Source organism: Crotalus tigris, unplaced genomic scaffold (genome assembly GCF_016545835.1).
Source record: "Crotalus tigris isolate CLP2741 ecotype Arizona unplaced genomic scaffold, ASM1654583v1 scf7180000018549.3470463, whole genome shotgun sequence".
In the NCBI taxonomy this organism is placed as follows: Eukaryota; Metazoa; Chordata; class Lepidosauria; order Squamata; family Viperidae; genus Crotalus; species Crotalus tigris.
In genome coordinates, this window is record NW_024097072.1 from 2,153,743 (window position 1) to 2,174,545 (window position 20,803).

A 20,803-nucleotide genomic window follows, 5' to 3' on the forward strand; every position below is an offset into this window, starting at 1 on the left:
CTAGAAAAGTGGTAGCGGGGGAGGGAAATAAGAGTACCGCCGGGCGGGCAGGCAGGTGTTTTGCTTGGCTGTGCCTTGGGCACTTTTTTCAGTGCCATTGTAACTTTGAACAGTCAATAAGCGAACTGTTGTAAGTTGAGGACTACCTGTACTTTATCACTTTTTTCCTTTTTGGAGGGGGGGTCATCAAGTTTTTGACACCTTGCTAGGCGACTGGTGGTACTTGGATATTGCCATATCCTAAAAGTGGTACAATGGGTGAAAAGGTTGAAAAGATCTAGAGCAGGGGGTCTTCAAACTTGGCCCTTTGATGACTTGTGGAGCTCAACTCCCAGCATTCCTCAGCCAGCAATGCTGGCTGTGGAATTCTGGGAGTTGAAGTCCACATGCCTTAACATTGTCAAGGTTGAGAAACACTGGATTAGAAGACCTCCAAAGTCCCTTCCAACTCTATTATTCTGAGAACATGTTAGCTTAAGGAAAGGCTTTTGCAATGATGATTTACCTTATTGGCTATAGTATATCATGCTTGTTACTGGGGAATGAGTTGTCTTATACTTTTAATTATTATTGGTTTATCCCATCAAATATCTTGGATGGCACTTAGGGAATCTGCACATTGACAAAATGTCCATCTATCAATTGCCAAAGGCCACACTGCTTGGAGCTACAAATATCCTAGGCCATGTGTCTGAAGGACACGCCAGTTAAAGCACTAGAAGCTGTGACTTCACATAGTTGTCAACAGAGAATAAAAGACTTTATGAGACTTTAAGATTCAAACAGGCATCTTCTTCATTACATGCCTGATATAATAATAAAAAAGAGAACGTTTGGTTCATTGATGTTGCTGTTCCAGGTGATGCTAGAATTCAGGAAAAATAAACAATTGGAGAAATTACAAAATATTGAGACTTATAGATGGAAGTTGAACACTTATTAAAAACCAGGCAAAATGGGAGCCCTTGGAGCAATACCTAAAGGACTTCTTCAGTGTCTGGAAATATTTAATTTATCAGACCTGAACACTGTAATTTTACAAAAGACTCCCACTCTTCTTGAGATTGTTTATATTCTTAGATGTTACCTGAATAATTCCTAAATCCTTAATTAGGACTTGAATTATTGAGTTTCTATCAATCTTAGACTGTGAATTTAACTGTACCTACACATCATATTTTGTTTAAATAATCAGCATCTAGTTAAATTACAGAAATTCAGAAACTGGATGGATTCATATATTATGACCAATCAATTATTTCATTTTATTCTGCAGTAGGTGTTACTAGACATGTGCCAAATTACTTTGTGAGAGCTGTTCTCCATTTTTTTCTGTTATTCTACAGCAGGCATGTCAAACTCTTGACGTCGCACGACGTGTCGCAACTTTTTCTCCATTGCCGACAATGGGATGGGCGCAGTTTCAGTATGATGCATTCGGCCTGCAGTTTGACATGCCTGTTCTACAGTATTTCCAATCTGAACTGTACATTGTATCATGTACTTTGCAGCTTGATATGGATATGTCTTCTGAGTGGTATATTGAAAAATTCTGCTGCTTTCATGTTGTGATGCACTGTAGTTTGCTTTTACCATGGTTTGTTAAGTGGTCCCCAGTAGCTGGATTTACATATTGTGCTAAACCAAATCATAATTTATAAATAACAGGAATTGGATTGCAACATGTTCTGAGCCAATGCTAAGCAAAATGAACCCATTCACTGATTCCATGGCCTTGAGATTTTCTGAAGTCACAGAAGACTTCCAAAACTATATTATTATTTTTTTAATTCTCCCATTCCTCTACATTCAGTTAAAACATTTTGTTTTTCTTTTTGATTTCCCTTCATCAATGTGTGCTTATATTTGAAAAACTGTGCTTGTGGTCTCTCAGTAATAGTCATTAAAGTTAATACTTGTTAATGCTCAGAGTAGATGTGGGAGAAATACCTGCTTTGAACTTGCTTTTTATTTGTCTTAATTGTGTAGAAAGAGATAGTTAAAACATAATTAAAAAGCTGACCATCTAGGATGTCTCTTGGTATACTATAGTTTATACTAAAGTATGATGGAGTATATTTGGTTTAATTAAATGCAGTTGTAGTTTATACAGTTAACCATTGTTGAACAAGTTATAGCTTAGTAATATATAAAGTTTTGGAGACCATTGTGTGTATGCGTGTATAACATTATAATGGCTAATACTGTGCTGGAATATTTACTGCTATGTTCATTGTTTTCGGAAGACTTTAGATGCAAAGATTTGAGCTACAATATATCCACTATAGTGGAGTGATACATTGACTATGAAGCGCTAACTCCAAAAAAGATTCATTGGGAGATTTTTGGCAGTCCCCAACTCACCACCAAATTAACTTTTGAAAATTCACAAGGTTGATGTGGGAAAGGTACCTTATTCATTGCTCCAGATTCTTCAAAAGAAAAATGAAGAAAACAAAATTCCTAACTTGTTAAATACATTATTTCAATGCATATAGATTGTTTTATATTTGTAAAATTCATAAATTGTGGAATATAATTTGAATGCATATGGTAAAAGAAATTTAGAAAAGCATTTAGCAAATGAATTGTTAATACCTCTAGTTTAAAATAGGGAATTTTAGAGAGAAATTCTGCAACTAGATAAATATATCACTGTATAAAACAGCTATAAATGAATCTTAGTTTCCTGTCCCTTCTACTCTTTTGCCACTGATTAGCAAGGTGATTTCAGTCAAGTCATTATGCTGGAAATTGGAGCTTGATTTCTTCTCTTAAATCAGGGGTGTCAAACTCACAACATCACATGATGTGTCGCAACGTATCACAACTTTTTTGCCATTGCCGGCAATCAGGTGGGCATAGTTTTGCTATGATGCATCTGGGCCACGGGCCGGCAGTTTGACACCCCTATCTTAAATAATTCTAAGATACTTTGCTGTATATTCTATACTATGGTTAATATGAGATTAGAGGAAAATCTACTTGAATAAATATATCTGTGCTGTTAAATATTAAAAATGTATTTGTTCAATATGTCTGTTACATTGCCGTGTCTGCAAACATTACAACGTTTAATTGTGTTATTCATAATCTTTATTGAAACTGCTCATTCACATCCATCCAATATTCTTAGAACCCATCATTCATGCCAACCATTGCATTTACTTATTGAGAAGCAATAATTTGTTGGCATCATTTTTAAAGCAATGAATTACCTTAAAGAGCATCTTTAAGGGGATTCTTGGTAATGCAATTCTTAAACAGAATTGCTTCCACATCCTTCATATAATTCTTATAAATTTGGCACTAAAATATCTGGCATTCCAAACATTAGGTAGAAGGCAGTATTTTGATGTTACCTGTTTGTAGTCTGTAGCAGAAGAAATTCAGGAGCAGAAAAGACTCATTTGTAAAGTTGAATATAATTTTAATATGAATGCAGAAAGCACTAATAATCAGATGAATATACCCAGCTGCAGTGGAAATTGATAAAGCTACTACTGTGTTTCTTTTTCAACTGCTAGATTTATTTTTTGTTTTATATACAAAGAGAAAAGGAAAGGAAGAAGAAATAAGCATTCATTAAAAACATTTCCCTTCCATACTAGTCTAAACTAATTTTGCTAGATATACATGCATGTGCACAAAATTAAATTATTTAAATCACTTTAAGAAACGTTTTTCTATATAGCTCTTCCAGATGTCTAATGATATAAAGTCCATCAAACTGTTGTATAATAGAGCATGAGTGTCTTTCTAACCTTGTATAATTTTTAATAATTTTTGCTAATTATAAAATTGCACTTGCTCATCTTTTAATTTCCAAATTGTAGAATATAATCCGAAGTAACATGAGCATCTACAGAAATCAGGAAATATTCCAGAACAAAGTCTGGTCAAAAGAGAGTCATAGCAGCACATCATGTGATCCAAACTGTAGACCTTAAGAATTAAATAACCTATAATATAATTCTTTCCCTATTTAACACCTGTCTCATTTAGATGATGAAGCAATTGGATTTCAGTTCATAGCAATCATTTTTATTCTGAAATCTGCTGCATTAGCCTATGATGCTCACTCCTATATACCCAGATTGCATTTAAATGTGCTGGCTTGCAGGCTTCCTAGACTTAGATGTGTAAAAATCTGGGACAACTGTAGGAGGACACTTTAACTGATGAGATAAGGAGTGATGCCAATCAATAAAACTAAGCCTTAACCTACTTCAGAGGATTTACTTGTAAAATAAAGTCAGTCCTATATGTGTCTCCTTGTAAAAGAGTAGGATTTAAGCGTGATAATGAATTAGTTAATTGGTTTTGGAATGTTTGTTGATTGTATAAAAGACATTAAAGCTTCAGATATAAAGTCCCCTAAGCCGGTATCAACCAAAGGAGTTGTATCGGCAACTCCCAGATTCTCAGTGATGGTATTCATTGAGAATTATGGGAATTTTCATCGAAATCCCTACTCATCAACGATGAAAAGGCTTAGTGTTAAAAAAACACGAATTTCAACAGTGGGAAGATTGTTAAAAGCTCTAATTTAGTGCCGTGTCCATATTTATCAGAAAATAGAGCAAATTTGTGGGATGCTTTGTTTTATTTTGAATATAGTTCTAATAGGAATGTGTTTGAATGTATCTGTTTAGCTTTTTTCAGTGATGGGGAGGAATTTGCAAAAGTAATGTTAAGCATAAATGCAAATTCTCTATTTGGAAAATTATAGTTCTCTTGGTTAGGGGTAGGCAGATGCATCTGATGGTGCATTGGAAGAAATTCTTTCATTTTTTTCATTCAACAAATGGCTTGCTGCACATTTTAATAGTTTGTCCTAACACATCTGTAGGGCATCGGGTGGGGAATAATGTATGCACAGGATATAGGACACTGGAAATTTAAAACTATGTCATTTGGTTTATGGCAAGGAAATTAGTAGTCTTTTATTTATGTTCTATTCCACTGCGGGTGCTGTAAAGTGGCCTCATTTTAAAATGATTTTTTATATGACTGGTTTATATGTTTATAAAGACATAAAATACCATATTATGGTTTATGAGTTGACTCACAGTTCAGTTTTCACACATAATCTACAGTATATAAAGGAGAGAAAGATTTTACAAATGACTTCAGTTACCTATAAAAAATAGGGAAGTTATGTATTTAAAAAAAAAAAACCCAAAAGATTCTTTGTCATTAGTATGTTTTCTTTTTAACCACTCACTTCCTGTGTTTGAATGTGTGATTTGGTTTCAGAGCTCTTGCTGCTGTATATGGCTGCAATGTCATAAATTAGTATTTTTAGTCTTTCCCACTTTTTTAGGTGAAATATGTCTGGTGCTGCTGTCTTATTACAGAAGAAACTAATTACTAATTCGAAGGGAGCCTTCATTGTGCAGGATATAATACAAGTAGTTTATATAGAAACTGTATCTGGAATGCCACATAATATAGTGTAGCTGATAAAGTGCTGATGGACCTGCTGCTGGCGGCGGTGGCACGTGTGCCAACAGAGAGAGCTCTGAGTGCCGCCTCTGGCATGCGTGCCATAGGTTTGCCAACCACTATGCTAGGGCCTAGGCACATCCAAGGTGCTAGGAAAGCAAGGAAAATGCTCTTACTTCATAATTTAGAATGACGATTTAAAAAGTCTAGAGGAAGTATGTAAGTAAAGTGATCGAGACACGCATGCAATCATTAGGCCGTTTAAAACATAGAGCAATCGATCCCAGTGCGATATTGCAGAATAAGTTTAGTGCAGTTTCTAGTTTTCAGTGAATTGTTTGGTCTGACTGATTATCCCTCTTCAAGTTGTTTTCGGCTCTTAATGACTACATAGATAGATTTTCCCCGTGATTGATTTGGTTTAGAGAAGAGTAAATCAGGGAGATTTGAGTTCAGATCTCTGCTGAGGTGTAAAAGCCACATGTCCTTGGGCTACTCACTGGTGTATTAATCCCGTCACAGTGGAATTAATGTGGCAAGAGGGAAAGTCTCACAGGAGAAACTCAGTGTGTGGGAGGAGATATTTCATAGTTCAGTGCTGTGACTTCTGCACACTGCTGTGTTTTCTTTCTTATGCCATGGACTAAAACTAGGTATTAGTTTTTCTAAAAGAGAAATAGTGGAATGATCAGGATTCTGCAAGGATAAAGCCGATTTTCTCTTTCAGTGTTCTGCTCCTGGCATATGTTAGCCTGGCGAATGCTGATTTAGTTGCCAAGATACTATCTAGCTCAATTATACAGTCCTAATGTCCTCAACTAGAAGTCCTTGGAAGAAGCCTATCATAAATTAATATGATACAGAGCCTGGAATACAGATTTTTGGAATTTGTCCATCGTGTCTTAGAAGGAATCCCCGTGAGTCATGCCCATCGTGGTTCTTCGAAATAAGGTACCTGTTTTCTGCATATCTTGTGGCAGTAAATTCAGATAGAGAGTCAGAGCCAGTAAATGAAGAATTGTGAAGTCTAGCCATTGGAAAGAGATTCAAAGGAATGAATATCTTTTCAGAAGGATGACAAAATGTTCCTTTCAAAGAGATTTCAAAGGAAATATTGCCATGGCTTATTTATCCTGCTGTTGACATATGTGCCTTACATTTTCTGAAATGCTTCTTTTCTTCTGATACGAAAATGCTAAAATGCGTTTCTGTGATATTAATTCTCTGGTTTGCTCTAGATTTTAATTGAAATGACTGGGCTTAACTTAAAGTCAGAAGTTTCATTTAGGTTACATTAACATTGGAAACTCTCAGTTTGATCTCCTTTTAATGTATACCATGCATATGCAGTAGCTCTCATTAATTGATTAAATCATTTGGTTACAATTTTGAGGCACACCTAGAATCATGTGTTTCCTCATGATTACAGATAAAAATGCAAACTTTTTAGTAGTTCTAAAGAACCAAGACTTTTGTTACAATCACATCTTACCAGAAGACTAGCTCAGACTACATTTTATTTTATTTTTTATATTTTTTTTCATCAACATATGTTAATTTTTCCAATCAACAAGTTGTCTGGAGTTTGCTATGCTAATACATGTTCAATTCCTAATCCTTCATTCTCTTCTTTAACCAAGAATAAAATAAATTCCAAATTTGATAGTAATCTGTATCTTTATCTTTCAACCTCATAGTTTTCAGATTACATTTTAAAGCACACTTGATTAAGGTCCTTTGTGCTTAGTAAACTACAAATACAACAAATTCTTTGAAAACCAAGACCTCATATATCTATGTTTTATTAGTGTATGCCCGATATCAAAGGTTAACAGCAGGTCGTTTTGTCTGTAACTAGTTGCTCAAGTTGAAAAGTTGTGATTCTTGTTCTATTTGTCTTGACAGCTATAAGAATAGCTTGCTGTTTTTGCATGGACTCACAAATGTTTGGAGATGTCTTCCTTTTGCTACCAACAGCTTCGAAAAGGATAACTTCCTTTTTTTACTGAAAAGCTGGCTAAGAAATTGAAGCATATTACTACCGAATGAAAGGACAGCTGACTGATGACTAGTTTGTCACGGCCAGTGGAATTGCAAGGGGAGGTGTGTGAAAGCTTAAAATCCTATTTATACACCTAAATGCGTGACTTTGTGAGGTGGGCGGAAATACTGCTACAAAAATCTTGCTGAGTATTGCTTGTGACTACTATTGATAATGTATTGATATTGTGAATTGATTGATAGTTCTGCAGAACACAATAGCTCATCTTTCATTACTTTGAAAGGCAGGAATTGTCCAAAGGTTTTTCATTTTGGATCTACTATACACCTGGGCTCCTTGAAGTGCTCTTTCAGATAATGGGCTCCTTGAAGTACTCTTTCAGATAATGTTTTTTTTTTTTTTTTTGCAGTACTGTGAATTAACACGCATCAAGAAATATTACATGATAACATGTCTGAAGTATTTGTACCTCACAAAAATATTTCAAGGGCTTCTTGAAATGTGTTTACAGTATGTTACATAATTTTGAGTACTACTGTAAACCGTGAACAAAGCATACATAGTATTGTAAACATCTCCAGCAGCATAGTGTATCCAGTGAAATTTCATTAACTTGGGAGTGGGCTGTGTGTGTCTAAAAATATGTACAATAACCCTTTACAAAATATCCGTGAGAATTAAAAAAAAGAGCTTTTTTAAACATAAAAATTAACAGGTCTATTGAGATTTTTTTTTTAATGATGACGCCACCGTGAGATGTGTCCATTACAAAAAGCAGCTTAATGTCAGTAAAGCTTGGTTAGGAAAACTTGGTGAAATTAAAATCTTGTTTCTGAAATGCTTTTCATGCCTCCCATTTCCACACCAAACACCCATCCCCATCAGTGTTTAGTGGGAAAAGCAACAGAGAACAAAAAGGGGCATTGAATAATTTTCTCTTCTCATGTACCTTCTTCAGTTCTGATCAAGAAGGGAGGCTCCTACTTTAGGTAATGATCCTGTGGGAACTAGGGAGAGTTCTAGCTTAAAGTAGACATAAAACACAGAATATCAGAGTTGGAAGGGACCCTGAAGATCTTCTAGTCCAGTGTTTCCCAAACTTGACAATTTTAAGGCATGTGGAGCCAGCGTTGCCGGCTGTGGAATTCTGGGAGTTGAAGTCCTCATGCCTTAAAATTGTCAAGTTTGGGAAACACTGTTCTAGTCCAACCCCCTGCTCAGTCAGGAGACTACCATTTCAGACAGGTGGCTGTCCAGTTCTTCTTAAAAGCCTCCAGTGATGGAGCACCCCTGACTTATGAAGGCAAGCCGTTCCACTGGTTAATTGTTCTCACTGTCAGGAAGTTTCTCCTTAGTTCTAGGTTGCTTCTCTCCTTGATTAGTTTCCACCCACTGTTTCTTGTCCTGCCTTCGAGTTCTTTGGAAAATAGGTTGACTCCCTCTTCTTTGTGGCATCCTTTCAAATATTGGAATACAGCTTGTGGACCTGAAGGCTGCTCTCTTATTTTGATAAATTGAGCTATTTATTTAAATCATGGCGGGTCTAAAGTTACATACTGGTTTAAAGATACCAGCTGTTAGGCCAGTACTGTAAAATCCTAGGTTTCAGGAGAATATGTGCAGCTCAGGGTTGAACTGTGGATTTCTCGGCGCCCTTGAGTTGGTTGTTTGCTTGCCGGACAGTTTCATTACCTGACAAGGTAATATCATTGGTAACTAGTAAGTATGGGTTTGCTCCCTGTTTATATGCAGTAATTAGGTTTACCCCAATTTTCCATGCTGTTAAAAGCATGGTTTATACCAGTGGTGGCGAACCTATGGCACGAGTGCCAGAGGTGGCCCTTGGAGCCCTCTCTGTGGGCACACATGCCATCACCCCAGCCCCGCCTCCCCCCACAGCCCCCTCCACACCAACAGCCCCCCTGGAGGAGAGTCGCCCCCAGGCATGGCCCATCTGGAGCAGCGCAGCCGAGGATATCGTAGCTGGGCAGTGGGGACAAGACTCCGCCCTTGCGCCCTGTTGCAAACAGATGATGCTGCGGGGCACAGGTGGAGGGCATGGCCGCCATGACGCTGCTGGGCTGCCTGGGTGAACTGCGGTGGGCCGTGGAGGTAGTGGGTGGCCCTGCGGGTGGGTGGTGGTGGGGCAGGGGTGGGACAGTGTGGGGGTGGGGCAGTTTTTGGGCACTCGGTGTCTAAAAGGTTCACCATCACTGGTACGGTGCTGTGAATAAAGTCATGAGAAAGAACATTGCTAGGAATCTGAAGCAGTGGGATGACTTTTGTGTTCCTTAGCAGCAGTGGAGGACTTTAGCAGGCAAGTCAAAGCTTAGTAGGATGATTTGATGAAAAGCAGGAATGGGAGGTAATTTAATGTAGGCAGAGATCCTGAAGGATGTGGCAGAAGCTGGGGTGGGGAGGATAAAATGCTTCTTTGCTGTTCTTAAATTCTGTAACAGCTAACTAGGGGCGGGAGTGTCTCTTGTGCTGTCTAGATGGGTTTTCTATTTTTCAGTCACCGGAGGATAATAATTCCCTGATGGGATCTGATAACTTTTTAGCTTTGTGCTGGATCTTGGTGTATTTCCTCCAGTTCCAGCAGTCAATGCTAGTCATCTTAAATATTGGCTTAAGTTATCATTTGCTTAGAGAGAAGCCTCTTAACTTACTTAGTCCCTATCTTTCTATTATGTGCTCAAGTGGAGAATCCTTCTATAACCCAGAGCTTGTTCTCCTTTTATTTGCATGAAGTTATCTTTCAAATAATAATAATCATTTTTGGCATGTGGTGTGCCACTGTGCATTCCTTTGGAAATAAGTTATATGCCGTAAAAGGACTGAGGAAAGTTCAGAGTAGTCAGAGCAATCAGAATATTTTAAAATATCCAAGAATGTCAGAGAAGGCCTTCAACAGGGATCATCCAGAAGACCCCAAGCAGAAGGCACCTCTTCATACTTCATTCGTCCTCTGACAACTAGGATGAATGACAACTGCCATCGACTCTGGAATGAGTATTAGTCTTTGGCATCTTCCCCATGAATTTATCAAAATCCCTTCGGACCATTTATTACTGGGTATCATTGCATCTTGTGGTGCAGCAAGTATAGTAAGACATTAATTAGTAACAGATTGAGGCCAGATAGAAAACACAGGAAAAAAAAACCAGAATAAAAAATAATGTTTCTTCCTAATGTCTGGGTGAAAACATCCAGTGGTGTTCTCCCCCCCCCCCGTACATTTCTGTGTACAAGAAATATTTTCTACCATTTTTTTCAATTTACTGCTAATCAATCTCATTAGAGTTCTAATCTTTTGTATATGATGCTCCTGTAAGCAAGTATTATCTGGTAAGAATTTCAACGCAAAATAAGAATTGACTATGCTTATTCTTATAATAAGCTCATTACATTGAGCTGAAGTCCACAAGTCTTAAAGTTGCCAAGTTTGAAGACCCGTGCTTTAGCCAGTGAAGGGCACATTTTAAAAGGAAATAGGCAATATTGTACCTGCAAAATAATGTTTAAGTACCAGAATATCAATCTTGCCTAAGATGTTCAAGAGATGGACACTTGATGTCATCTCTTTAATATAGCAACTCTTTCAATAACTTTTGACTCCTGGCTATCTCATAATCAGCCTGTAAATCACACATAATAAACATTAAAAGAAAAATTGAGTTATTGGTGTTATCTATTCCCTCTCCCCCCCCCAAAAAAACCCCCAAAATTGGTTGGTTGTCGTAAATAACACTGGCTTCAAATTTTGCTGATCGGTTCTCTTTAACAATTGGCACATTCTCTGAAGTGTGTGCCAGCGATCATTACTTTGTTTAGGTCCTTTGTACAGAACAGGTCAGTATCAGCTTCTAAACTGCTGTGGGTTTTATGACAAGTACACTATGTGCAAAATTAACTTCACTCAAAGGTGTTGTTGTTTTTTTAAAATGTGCTCTCTCTCCTGCCCACTCCACAACCCAGCTGCTGCTCTAAGGGCCAGAATTACATTTGCTAGCAGGTGGGAAAAACTCATTTAAGGCAAACAAAAGACTCTGCTGTTTTTGTGTGCACATTCTATTATTGGGTAGCTGTCAGCTTGCTAACCTTAGGGAAAAAACAGGTGGTAAGTTTCCCTGCGTGCTGACATCTAGGAATCCCCTTTTGCCTCCTTTAGTTAGCTCCCATTTATAACAGTCCGTGGTGGCAGCTGTTAGCTGTAGACATTGGACATTGTGTTTCTAGCCCTGCCTCTCTTCGCCCTAGTTAGAAAAGTGAGCTGGGGCAAATATCCAGTCCGATCAACCTGATGAAAGGGAAATGGCTGATCTGAACCTCATTGGCACGGAGTCATTGCTTTAGAGTAACCTGTGTATTTTTAACTGCGAAAAGGTATTGGGACTTGTGCTGTCTCAAGAATTGTTTTTAAGCTGCGTTTCAGGTTTCCTTTGGCTGTTTATTTGAGGCAGGTGGCATGTTAAGATCACTGCCAAGGCTTTTGTGGCAATAGATGTCAGCCCTGACAGAGACCCCACACTGCTTTTTAAAGAAGGCTTCGTCCCGAAAGTTCAAAATAGAAGCTGGAAAAATATAGGAAATAAGGCAAAGAGTCGGATACGTTGTGCAATTTAGTAGACTGAACCGAGGTGATACCTGACAGAAGCCTGCTTCCCTTCAAATGCTGTGGGTGGTTTCACAGTCTTCCTAACTAGCCTGGCAGATGATAGAGCATGTCTGCACCAAGTAACATGTTATTCAGACAGACCAGCTAAGTCAGGAGGCACAATTTTATAGGGCTAGATGGGATCTTCTGGTTAATTATGCCACCCAATGACTTCTTGGTGGAAAATAGGGAAGCGCTCTGTTCATTTCATTGCAGATCAAGACATCAGTCCTATTTTTTAGATTTCAAAAAGAATAACGTTGGTTTTAAAGCATTTTAGAAGACAGCTGTTTGATTATACTTAATTCAGTTTAATTCATTGCTGGCTGTGGAATTCTGGGAGTTGAAGTCCACATGCCTTAAAATTGTCAAGGTTGAGAAACATAGTGGGAAGCAATTTGAATTTAAATGATGGAAAGTAGGAGCCATGTGCTTGCTGAAAGCCCATACATGGATTAGAATTTGCTGTGATTTGATCTCTATGTAATGCCTATAGTACATATTTTTCTTATTTTCTTATTCTTCCCTCATGCACTTCTGTACTAGGTTAAGATTCTCTTGCATCAATATCTTGCCTGTTGCCCAACTCTAAGGCTGTCAGGGTAGTTTCACACCTTTAAAAAACGATCACAATACAGTATTATGACCTCAGGGCAAGCCAAGCAGAAAGCAACAGAACAGCAACAGCTGATAGTAAAGATAGACCCTCAGCACTTATGACGAGTAAGGAACAGTATAAATATTATGGCAAATGGCAAAAATTTCCTGACATTAGGGCAATTAATCAGTGGAACAGCTAGCCTCTGGAAGTTGTGTTGTTCCATCATTGGAAGTTTTCAAGATGAGATCGGAGAGCTATTTGTCTGGAATGATATAGGATCTCCTGCTTGAGCAGGGGGTTGAACTTGGTCTTTTCCAAACCCTGTTTTCCTGTGTTCTGGATGTGGGGGAAATGGTCTGTATTATGCCATTTAGACAGTTTTATTCTGCTTTTCGCTCCTTAGATTCTGATCCTAATTTTTGTTTTTGTTGTGGCCGGCCAGATCTTTTTAAATGTATTTACTTTCTGGAATAGCACATGGAGTTTTCTCCATATATCAAGATATGTACTAGCACCATAAGCTAGGACCGTAGTGGTGAACCTATGGCACGCGTGCCATAGGTGGCACGCAGAGCCCTCTCTGTGGGCACGCGCGCCATCGCCCCAGTCCTAGGCCTTCAGCTGGGTTTTATAAAACCTTTTTGCTTTAGGCCTCCACCCCTGTGTGCAAAAAAAAAAAGGTTCAATCAATCAATTTCAACTTCTTGCAGGGAAAAAAAAGATCTTGCAAAGTTGGAATTGATTGAACTTTTTAGTCCCACCCAATCTGCCGTTACCACCGCAGCCACGCCCACCCAATGGACCATGCCCACCCAATTGGCCACACTCACCCAATGGGCCACGCCCACCCAGCACCAGATGGTACATAAGTGGGTTTTGGGTTGCAGTTTCGACACTCGATCTCTGAAAGGTTCGCCATCACTTGGCTAGGACATACTGGATCTACCATTTGATTCTAATCTTTTTTTTTTTAAATATATGTTTTGAAATATACGTTTTGTACTTGCTTGATGCTGTAAAATATTAATTGAAGGGTAACATATGCACTATATGTGCATATTTTAATGCACACTAACATGGCTAGTGGACAATTTTCCTGATTGGTTTTTTTTTTTAATAAAAAGTTGGGAATGACTGCAAAATAGCATATTATTCTAGGGAAAACAAGAACTTAGATTTTCAGGTAAGAATTTAGCACAGTGCATAAATTAGGGAAAACCATAATTCAGTGGTGGCAAATCTATAGCAGGCGTGCCAGAGGTGGCACTCAGAGCCCTCTCTGTGGGCACGCGTGCCGTTGCCCCAGCAGTGTTCGCCAGAGTAGCGAGCACGTGGTGTTTGGAAGCGATAGGGCAGTGTTTCCCAAACTTGACAATTTTAAGGCATGAGGACTTCAACTCCCAGAATTCCACAGCCAGCAACGCTGGCTGTGGAATTCTGGGAGTTGAAGTCCACATGCCTTAAAATTGTCAAGTTTGGGAAACACTGCGATAGGGCAAGAAGTGAGTGAGCGTTGGCCCCCAGGGATGCCCCGGAGATGGCAAGGGACTGACCCCGGCCACGCTCACTCAGTCTGCTGTGACAACTGCAGCCACGCCCGCCCAGTGGGCCACTCCCCACATCCTCCCCTTGAGGGCACCACAATGCTGATGCAGCCCTGGCACTTTGCAATAAATAAGTGGGTTTTGGGTTGCAGTTTGGGCACTCAGTCTCTTAAAAGGTTCACCATCACTGCCTTCTTCATTTCCCCAGAAAATAGTAAAGCTCCTTATTAGGTACTAAGGCTGCAGAAAAAGAGTTGGAAGATCTGCTTTGGATTTCTTGCATAGCACCCATCTGCAATTTATTAAAGCGGCTCTTTTTTTTTTTCTTCATGTGTAAAACAACGGTCTGGCTACTTTGAATTGTCTCCTTAAAGAAATGGCAGCTTTTCAGTTAGCCCTGAAATGCTTCTTCCAAATCATTTTTAAGTATATGCAGTTAAGTATATGCATATCTTAGGCATTATGACCCAACAGTTGCTTCATAAGGTGAAGATTATGCTTAGGATAGGGGACTCTGGCTATAAATACAGCAGCAAATTAAATGCAAGTTTGAATCTGATCTGCTTAAATGTGAAGGGTCAGACTGGGTTCAGCTGATTCTTTTGTTCAGTCTGGCACTAGTGAAAAAGAACTTAGCATGGTTTCAAGTTCTGCGTTAGCTTTTAACTCTCTCTAAATATTATGACAGTGATTATTTGATGAACCTGCTGTTCACAGGGATATTATTGCAGGTTCTTTTTCTATATCTGCAACTCCGTAAATTTAGGCTATAACCCTTTCCTCCTTTACTGGGAATCATTTCTATCAAATTCAGGGGAGTTTATTTTCGAGTATGCAAGTTACTTTGTTTCTCCTTTATACTTAGACCTGTTTTATATACAATGTTTAATAGATAAACAATGGAAGATAGATCCAAGTGCTGCAATGACAAAATAAATAAACTGAGGTGTAAACGTAATTGAAATGCAGGGATTTTGTTAGTTGCAGAAAGAAAACGAGGGCACAGAAACACTTTCTGACTCATCCAGAGACCTAACTTTGAAGTGTTTGATGAACAAACAAACCAAAAATCTTAGTCAGCCACCAGCAGCTCTTCAGTTCTACTAGTTCATTGTAAATAGCGGTTTCCAGATTCAGTCTTTAAAGTTTCCTGTGTCTTTTTGTCAGTCTTTGGATTGTGAGCCAGGATCAAAAGCATTCTTGCAGGAAATTTCACTAGGTGGATGGCAAACGACCTTTTTATTTGTGGTGCGGTACAAGTTGTGAATGACTGTAAAAGTGCCCTGGATTAGAAAAAGGAGGGCTTTCTCACATGAGTATTTGTGAGAGTCTGTTATTCATCACAATCTGTATATGTACGCTTAGATGTTTGAACATTAGTGGATTTTAAAATGCTTATAATTGCCTTGATTCATGTTATATTGCTCGGTAATGTCTGTCCTTAGCAATTTTCCCCTGTGAAATTTTATTGTTAATGCCATGCAAGTTGTAATTTTCTAGACCCCCTTTAATGTCCTAAAATACAGTTTTCTCAGTGGAATCAGGATTTTTGAGAAAGCTGTCAATTTCTCCTTCCTGCCTTCCTTCTAGGAAAGCAGGATATTTTTTGTTCTCCTATACAAGTCCTAGTCTTGTATCATCAATATCCTGACTGCTGACTTGCTGGTATTCCTTAGAGCAGGGTGTCAAACTCAGTTTCATTGAGGGCTGCATCAGCATTGCGGTTGTCTTCGGGGGGAGGGGTTGGCCAGGGTGGGTGCGGCCTTCTGGGTGGGTGTGGATGGAGTAGGTGTGGCCTACTGGGTGGGCATGGCCAGCTCTACATCGTTCGCGTCAAGGGTGCCTGTGGGGGCCCGGGCAGGAGTGGGACAGATCTGAGAGTCTCTGGCAGAAGGGGGTGGGACCGGGGCAAGCGCCAAGGCATGGTCCACTGGAGGAGCCTCACTGCTCCTCTCAGGCCATGCGGGGGGGAGGGGGGGCTGGATGGTGGCATGGGTTGCCCGGAGGTTAAATGCCCAGCCTGGCCCTCAAGCACCTGCGGCACCAAGCCGTTTCCAGACGGCCTTGTGGAGCTAAGACTGAATACGTTTCAGCATAGATAGCCACCACAAAATTGTACGTTGGCTCCTGGCTGGCCTGGGCCAGGGCCAGGGCAGTGCGAGCTGTTCCCTCACTGTTTCCAGGATGGCTTTGTGGGGCCACATGAAACCACTTTGCGGGCCGCATCCGGCCTTCGGGCCTTGTGTTTGACATGTCTGCCTTAGAGTTAGACCCACCAAATGCAGCATGGCTTCTGCAGCATTCTCTCACCAAATAGGCAAACCAATGTTTAACTTTCATTGCTGTTCTGAATCTTCTGTATAGCATTTCCTCTTAAATTATTGACATGGGAAGGAAATTGCCTCAGGGCAAAGAGGAACAATCTGAATCAGCAAAAGTGATAGCTAATCAAGTACTTTCAAGAAGCCATTGTGTTGATCAATGTGTAAGGTGCTGTTTCAGAACATAAATCTGGCCTCTTAACAATAGTTCCTCTCTATTTTACAGACTAATCATTATAAAGCAAGGTATTTTTTCCCCATGCTAACTATTAGTAAATAGTAGATGGTAGTAGAAATATTCTTTCTTCAAGAATCATATAATATTCACCTGTCTGTGAACAAACTTTTTCTATTTCCCATGTTCCCATCCAAAAGATGGCTGGGGGAAAAAAACCCACTTGTTAAAACTAGAGCAAATTTTATATTAAATAGGAATTTCTCTGGAATCTTCACTTGCTTCTATCTCTTGATAACGTCATTGCCAAATGATTGTGTCTTTCACTGTTTTTGTGTATTCTTCCATATTTTTTGACACCTAAATTATGATTGGTCTATATAGGAACCATTTCAATGTGGAAGGGCAAATAACTGTTTTGGTTTTCATCGTTCTCCTTTCCAGATCTCTAGTAATGCTTGTACAGTATTGATTACATACATTAGAGGAAATAGTGATAAGTTCTCTACAAATTCACTAAAAGCTAGTATGAGCTTCTGGCGAGGGACGTTAATTTCTAAATGCATCTTAATTTCCACTTGTCCCAATTTAGTGGAAGATTTATTGTTTTAGAAGTACTGCTGTTCTAGTAAGCTCTGTTAATGTTCTTTATTTGTTTCTCTTTCCAGCTGTTCCTTTCCCCCCAACTCAGCGGCTAACGCTGAAAGAGGTTTTTGAGGATGGGAAGCCCCGGTTAGAGATCTTAAAAAACCATCTGGTGAAAGAAGGGCGCCTGGAAGAGGATGCAGCACTGAAGATAATCAACGATGGAGCTGCCATCTTGAAACATGAGAAGACAATGATTGAAGTCGAAGCTCCAATCACAGGTTAGAAGTCACTTCTGAGTCATCTAGCTGACTCTGGTAAAATGGAAGGTTTTTCAATATACATCGTTCAGATAAAGTGTGTTTCCTATTAGAAGACGTGGTAACTTTTGGAAGAGAGGAAGTGTTTCTATACCACGAAGACAAAATGTAGGACCTGGGTGAAATTCCAGAATTTAGAGCAAAGCTATGTTCCCATTTGGTTTTGTGACTTTTTTTCCCCTCTTCGTGTGTAATTTGTTTTTGCTATTATTCCTCCCCTAGTGTGTGGTGACATTCATGGACAGTTCTTTGACCTGATGAAATTGTTTGAAGTTGGTGGATCACCCAATAACACACGCTACCTCTTCCTGGGAGACTACGTGGACAGAGGCTACTTCAGTATAGAGGTGACAATTCAGTTGAGCCTTTGGGGGTGAATTAAGCATTGATTTTTCTTTTATTTTCCTTGTACTCTGCTTTTGGGACTAGTCAATCTTGAAATGTTTCAAGACTTCCCTTTTAATTAATCCTCTCAAATGTAAGCCAGTAAAAAAAAAAAATAGTGACAAAGTCCTTTGATTGCAGTGTAAGACATCATGCGCTATCTGCTACTTCATATCTTCATTGTCTTTAGCTTTCCAAAGGATTTTTTTTTAAAAAAATGTATATAATATGCTAACATTCACAAATTTTCCTATTATAAACTCTGGCAGATAAGTCAGTAAAAGGAGTCAGGATGACCTCAGAGTTTATGAAAAAGGTAGTGGAGACCGATCTGAAAAGAGTCACAAGTGCCTTATTTATCTTTTGAGAGCAGGCAACAGAATTTCATTTTTAATGTGTGCCATTGTGCTCACAGTAAAAAAAATGACAATAAAGGTTATCTTAATCTTAATTTGTTTAATTTTTCAAAATGTATATCCTGCTTGATTGTCTATGGAGATTCTCAATCATCCAGGTCCTGGTTGTCCCAAAAGTGTTTTTCCAAAGGCAACTGGACTTCCTTAGTTTTCCAGAACTGAAAAAGCTTCTTGGATAAAAAAAAATCTTTTGAAGGGAAAAAAAAACAAGAAAGTCCAGTTGCCTTTTGGGAAGCACCTTTGGGACATCTTGCTTGACTGCATATATTTTAATATTTTGAAGGGTTCCTGTTGCAACATAGTTTCTGAATATTCCTTTAGCATGGAAATCTTTCCCATTTTTTTTTTTATTTGCTTGATTGAAGAAGAGGGTTACCCTTGAGAACAAGCAAAGGATCGCATTGTAGTACAACTTGGGGGGGGGGGGGGAACCCAGATCCATCTTCAAAGAAGACGGGTTGAATCTACCACTTGACTTATTTTCATACATGCTCTGATAAGCATGTATTGAAAAGTCTCCTAAGAATGTTCAGCATTTATTTTTATTTTTTTTCGTTTTGCTTTGCCAAAAATCACTGAGATGGTTTACTTGAGGAAGCACCGAATTAATTTTTAATTTTACTCGAGACAAAATCCCTTGTCAATCTCTGCATGAATCCAATTAATTTCGCCTTTCTTTAAAATCCCTCCATTGTTCTGCTTGAAAAAGAATACTTGAAATTCACTTCAAATTCTCCTCAGTGGCAGCATTAATTGTGATATCTAGAACTTTTGCGGGGGAGATGTTGAGCTAAAAGCTGGAGTTCTTAATTTTCAAGAAAAACATAGGTTTCACAAAGTTGCCCTGTTGGAGAGCTGCATATCCTCTGCCTCTGCAGTAGTTAAGTGAGCGTGGACGGGTTTTGAAAGAAACCATTGGGAAAGGTGGAGAAAATTGTGTTGATCTGAAGAAATGTGGAAGAAGGTGGCATACATTGTGCTGAGACGATTGTTTGAAGTTCTGCTCCGAAAATTACATGCAGCTTTGGCACTAGGAAACACATCCAAAATATTACACGGTCACGCTACACAAAACCTGGCATTTGCAAACCTTGGGCGTTGCTTGGAATTACCATCTTTTGTAGATGGCAGCAAGAAGCCCCTTTCATGTTATTCTTGATTCCTTTCCCACAATCTATAGCGGCAGGGGAACCGCGATACATTTGTTCCTTTTCTACAAAGCCAGGTATTCATCCTTCAAAAAGCAGGGCGGGCTTTGATTCGCACCTGCGGGGGCCGCTGCAAATGTCACTGGATCAAACGAAATTGGTGCGTGAATAGAGATATCCCTGTTCCTCCCAATAAAGCAGGGTTTTCTGCCTTCGACACTTGTCCATTTCAGAGTGTGTAGCACAGGGGACAAGGAGAGGGAAGCAATCTTGGATGCAGAAAAATCTGGCTCCTCCATTTTCAGGAATTTCTTTTTTTGTGTGTTTGGCTTTTCCAGCTGCCACTTTCACTTTTCAGGAACGGGAAAGGAACCAAGGCTCTTGGGATTAAAGCAATTTCTTCATTTGGGTTGGGGATGTTAGGGAGATCTGCCAGAGCAGTTTCTGTTAATGTCCTTTTAACAAAATAGAAGAGGAGGTAATTTTTATAATTATATCTTGATGCAGGAAACAGGCTCAAAAGCTTTTGGGAGCAAAGGCCAGTGTTAACATTGTTAGAGCAGAAAACAGTGACCTGCATTGATGATGACATGGGATCAGCATGTGGACCAGGGAGATTAACATTTACAGTCCGGTAATCTGGTCTTTAGCACTCAGGTGTACAGGGAGACAAACCGGATGCAGAATGGAGCTAAGCAATATTCAGTTGGTTGTAATTTGTAAACCGTGTTATAAAGATTACCATGGCTAACAGTTCATGGTTTAGCATATGTATGCCAGCCAATATATGTTGAACATACTAGCTTAGCTCATGTTAATTATCTTAGCTCATGTATACTATCTTGAACTCCTTGGAAAGATTGAATACAAATGGAGAAATGAAATAGGTACTCCGTATGTGTAATCGTGTTAATGAATTCAAATTGTGCCTTTATAACACTAGTCATTCTCCCCTTTGTTTTTGCAGATAACGTTCTCTTTGATACTGCAGTCAATGCTATCAGGAGTATAGATTGTTCTGAATATATAAAATTATCTACGTCTAATTGGTCAAAATAAAAATTTATATTCCAACATAATATTTTGGTATTTTTTGGCATTTTTTTTAGATTTGATTTTGCTTTGTTGTATGAGCATTTGGCTATTTGTGTTGAGAGAAAAGCACTAATGGCAGAAAGAAGTATTTTGGCAATCATTTACTG

General features: G+C 39.0%; 1 protein-coding gene across 5 annotated transcripts in view; it reads left to right on the top strand.

The window, feature by feature from the left end:
- The window catches only part of PPP3CC (protein phosphatase 3 catalytic subunit gamma), a 38,460-nt gene that overhangs the window by 1,677 nt on the left and 15,980 nt on the right, over positions 1–20,803 (top strand). For 4 of the 5 annotated variants that reach the window (XM_039354276.1, XM_039354274.1, XM_039354277.1 and 1 more), the window contains exons 2-3: positions 17,417–17,614; positions 17,876–18,000. In XM_039354276.1, the coding sequence (XP_039210210.1) occupies positions 17,417–17,614; positions 17,876–18,000 (323 nt within the window). Of the gene's footprint in view, positions 1–11,693; positions 11,837–17,416; positions 17,615–17,875; positions 18,001–20,803 lie in introns of those variants that run through there. The other variant, XM_039354278.1, reaches the window with a different exon arrangement.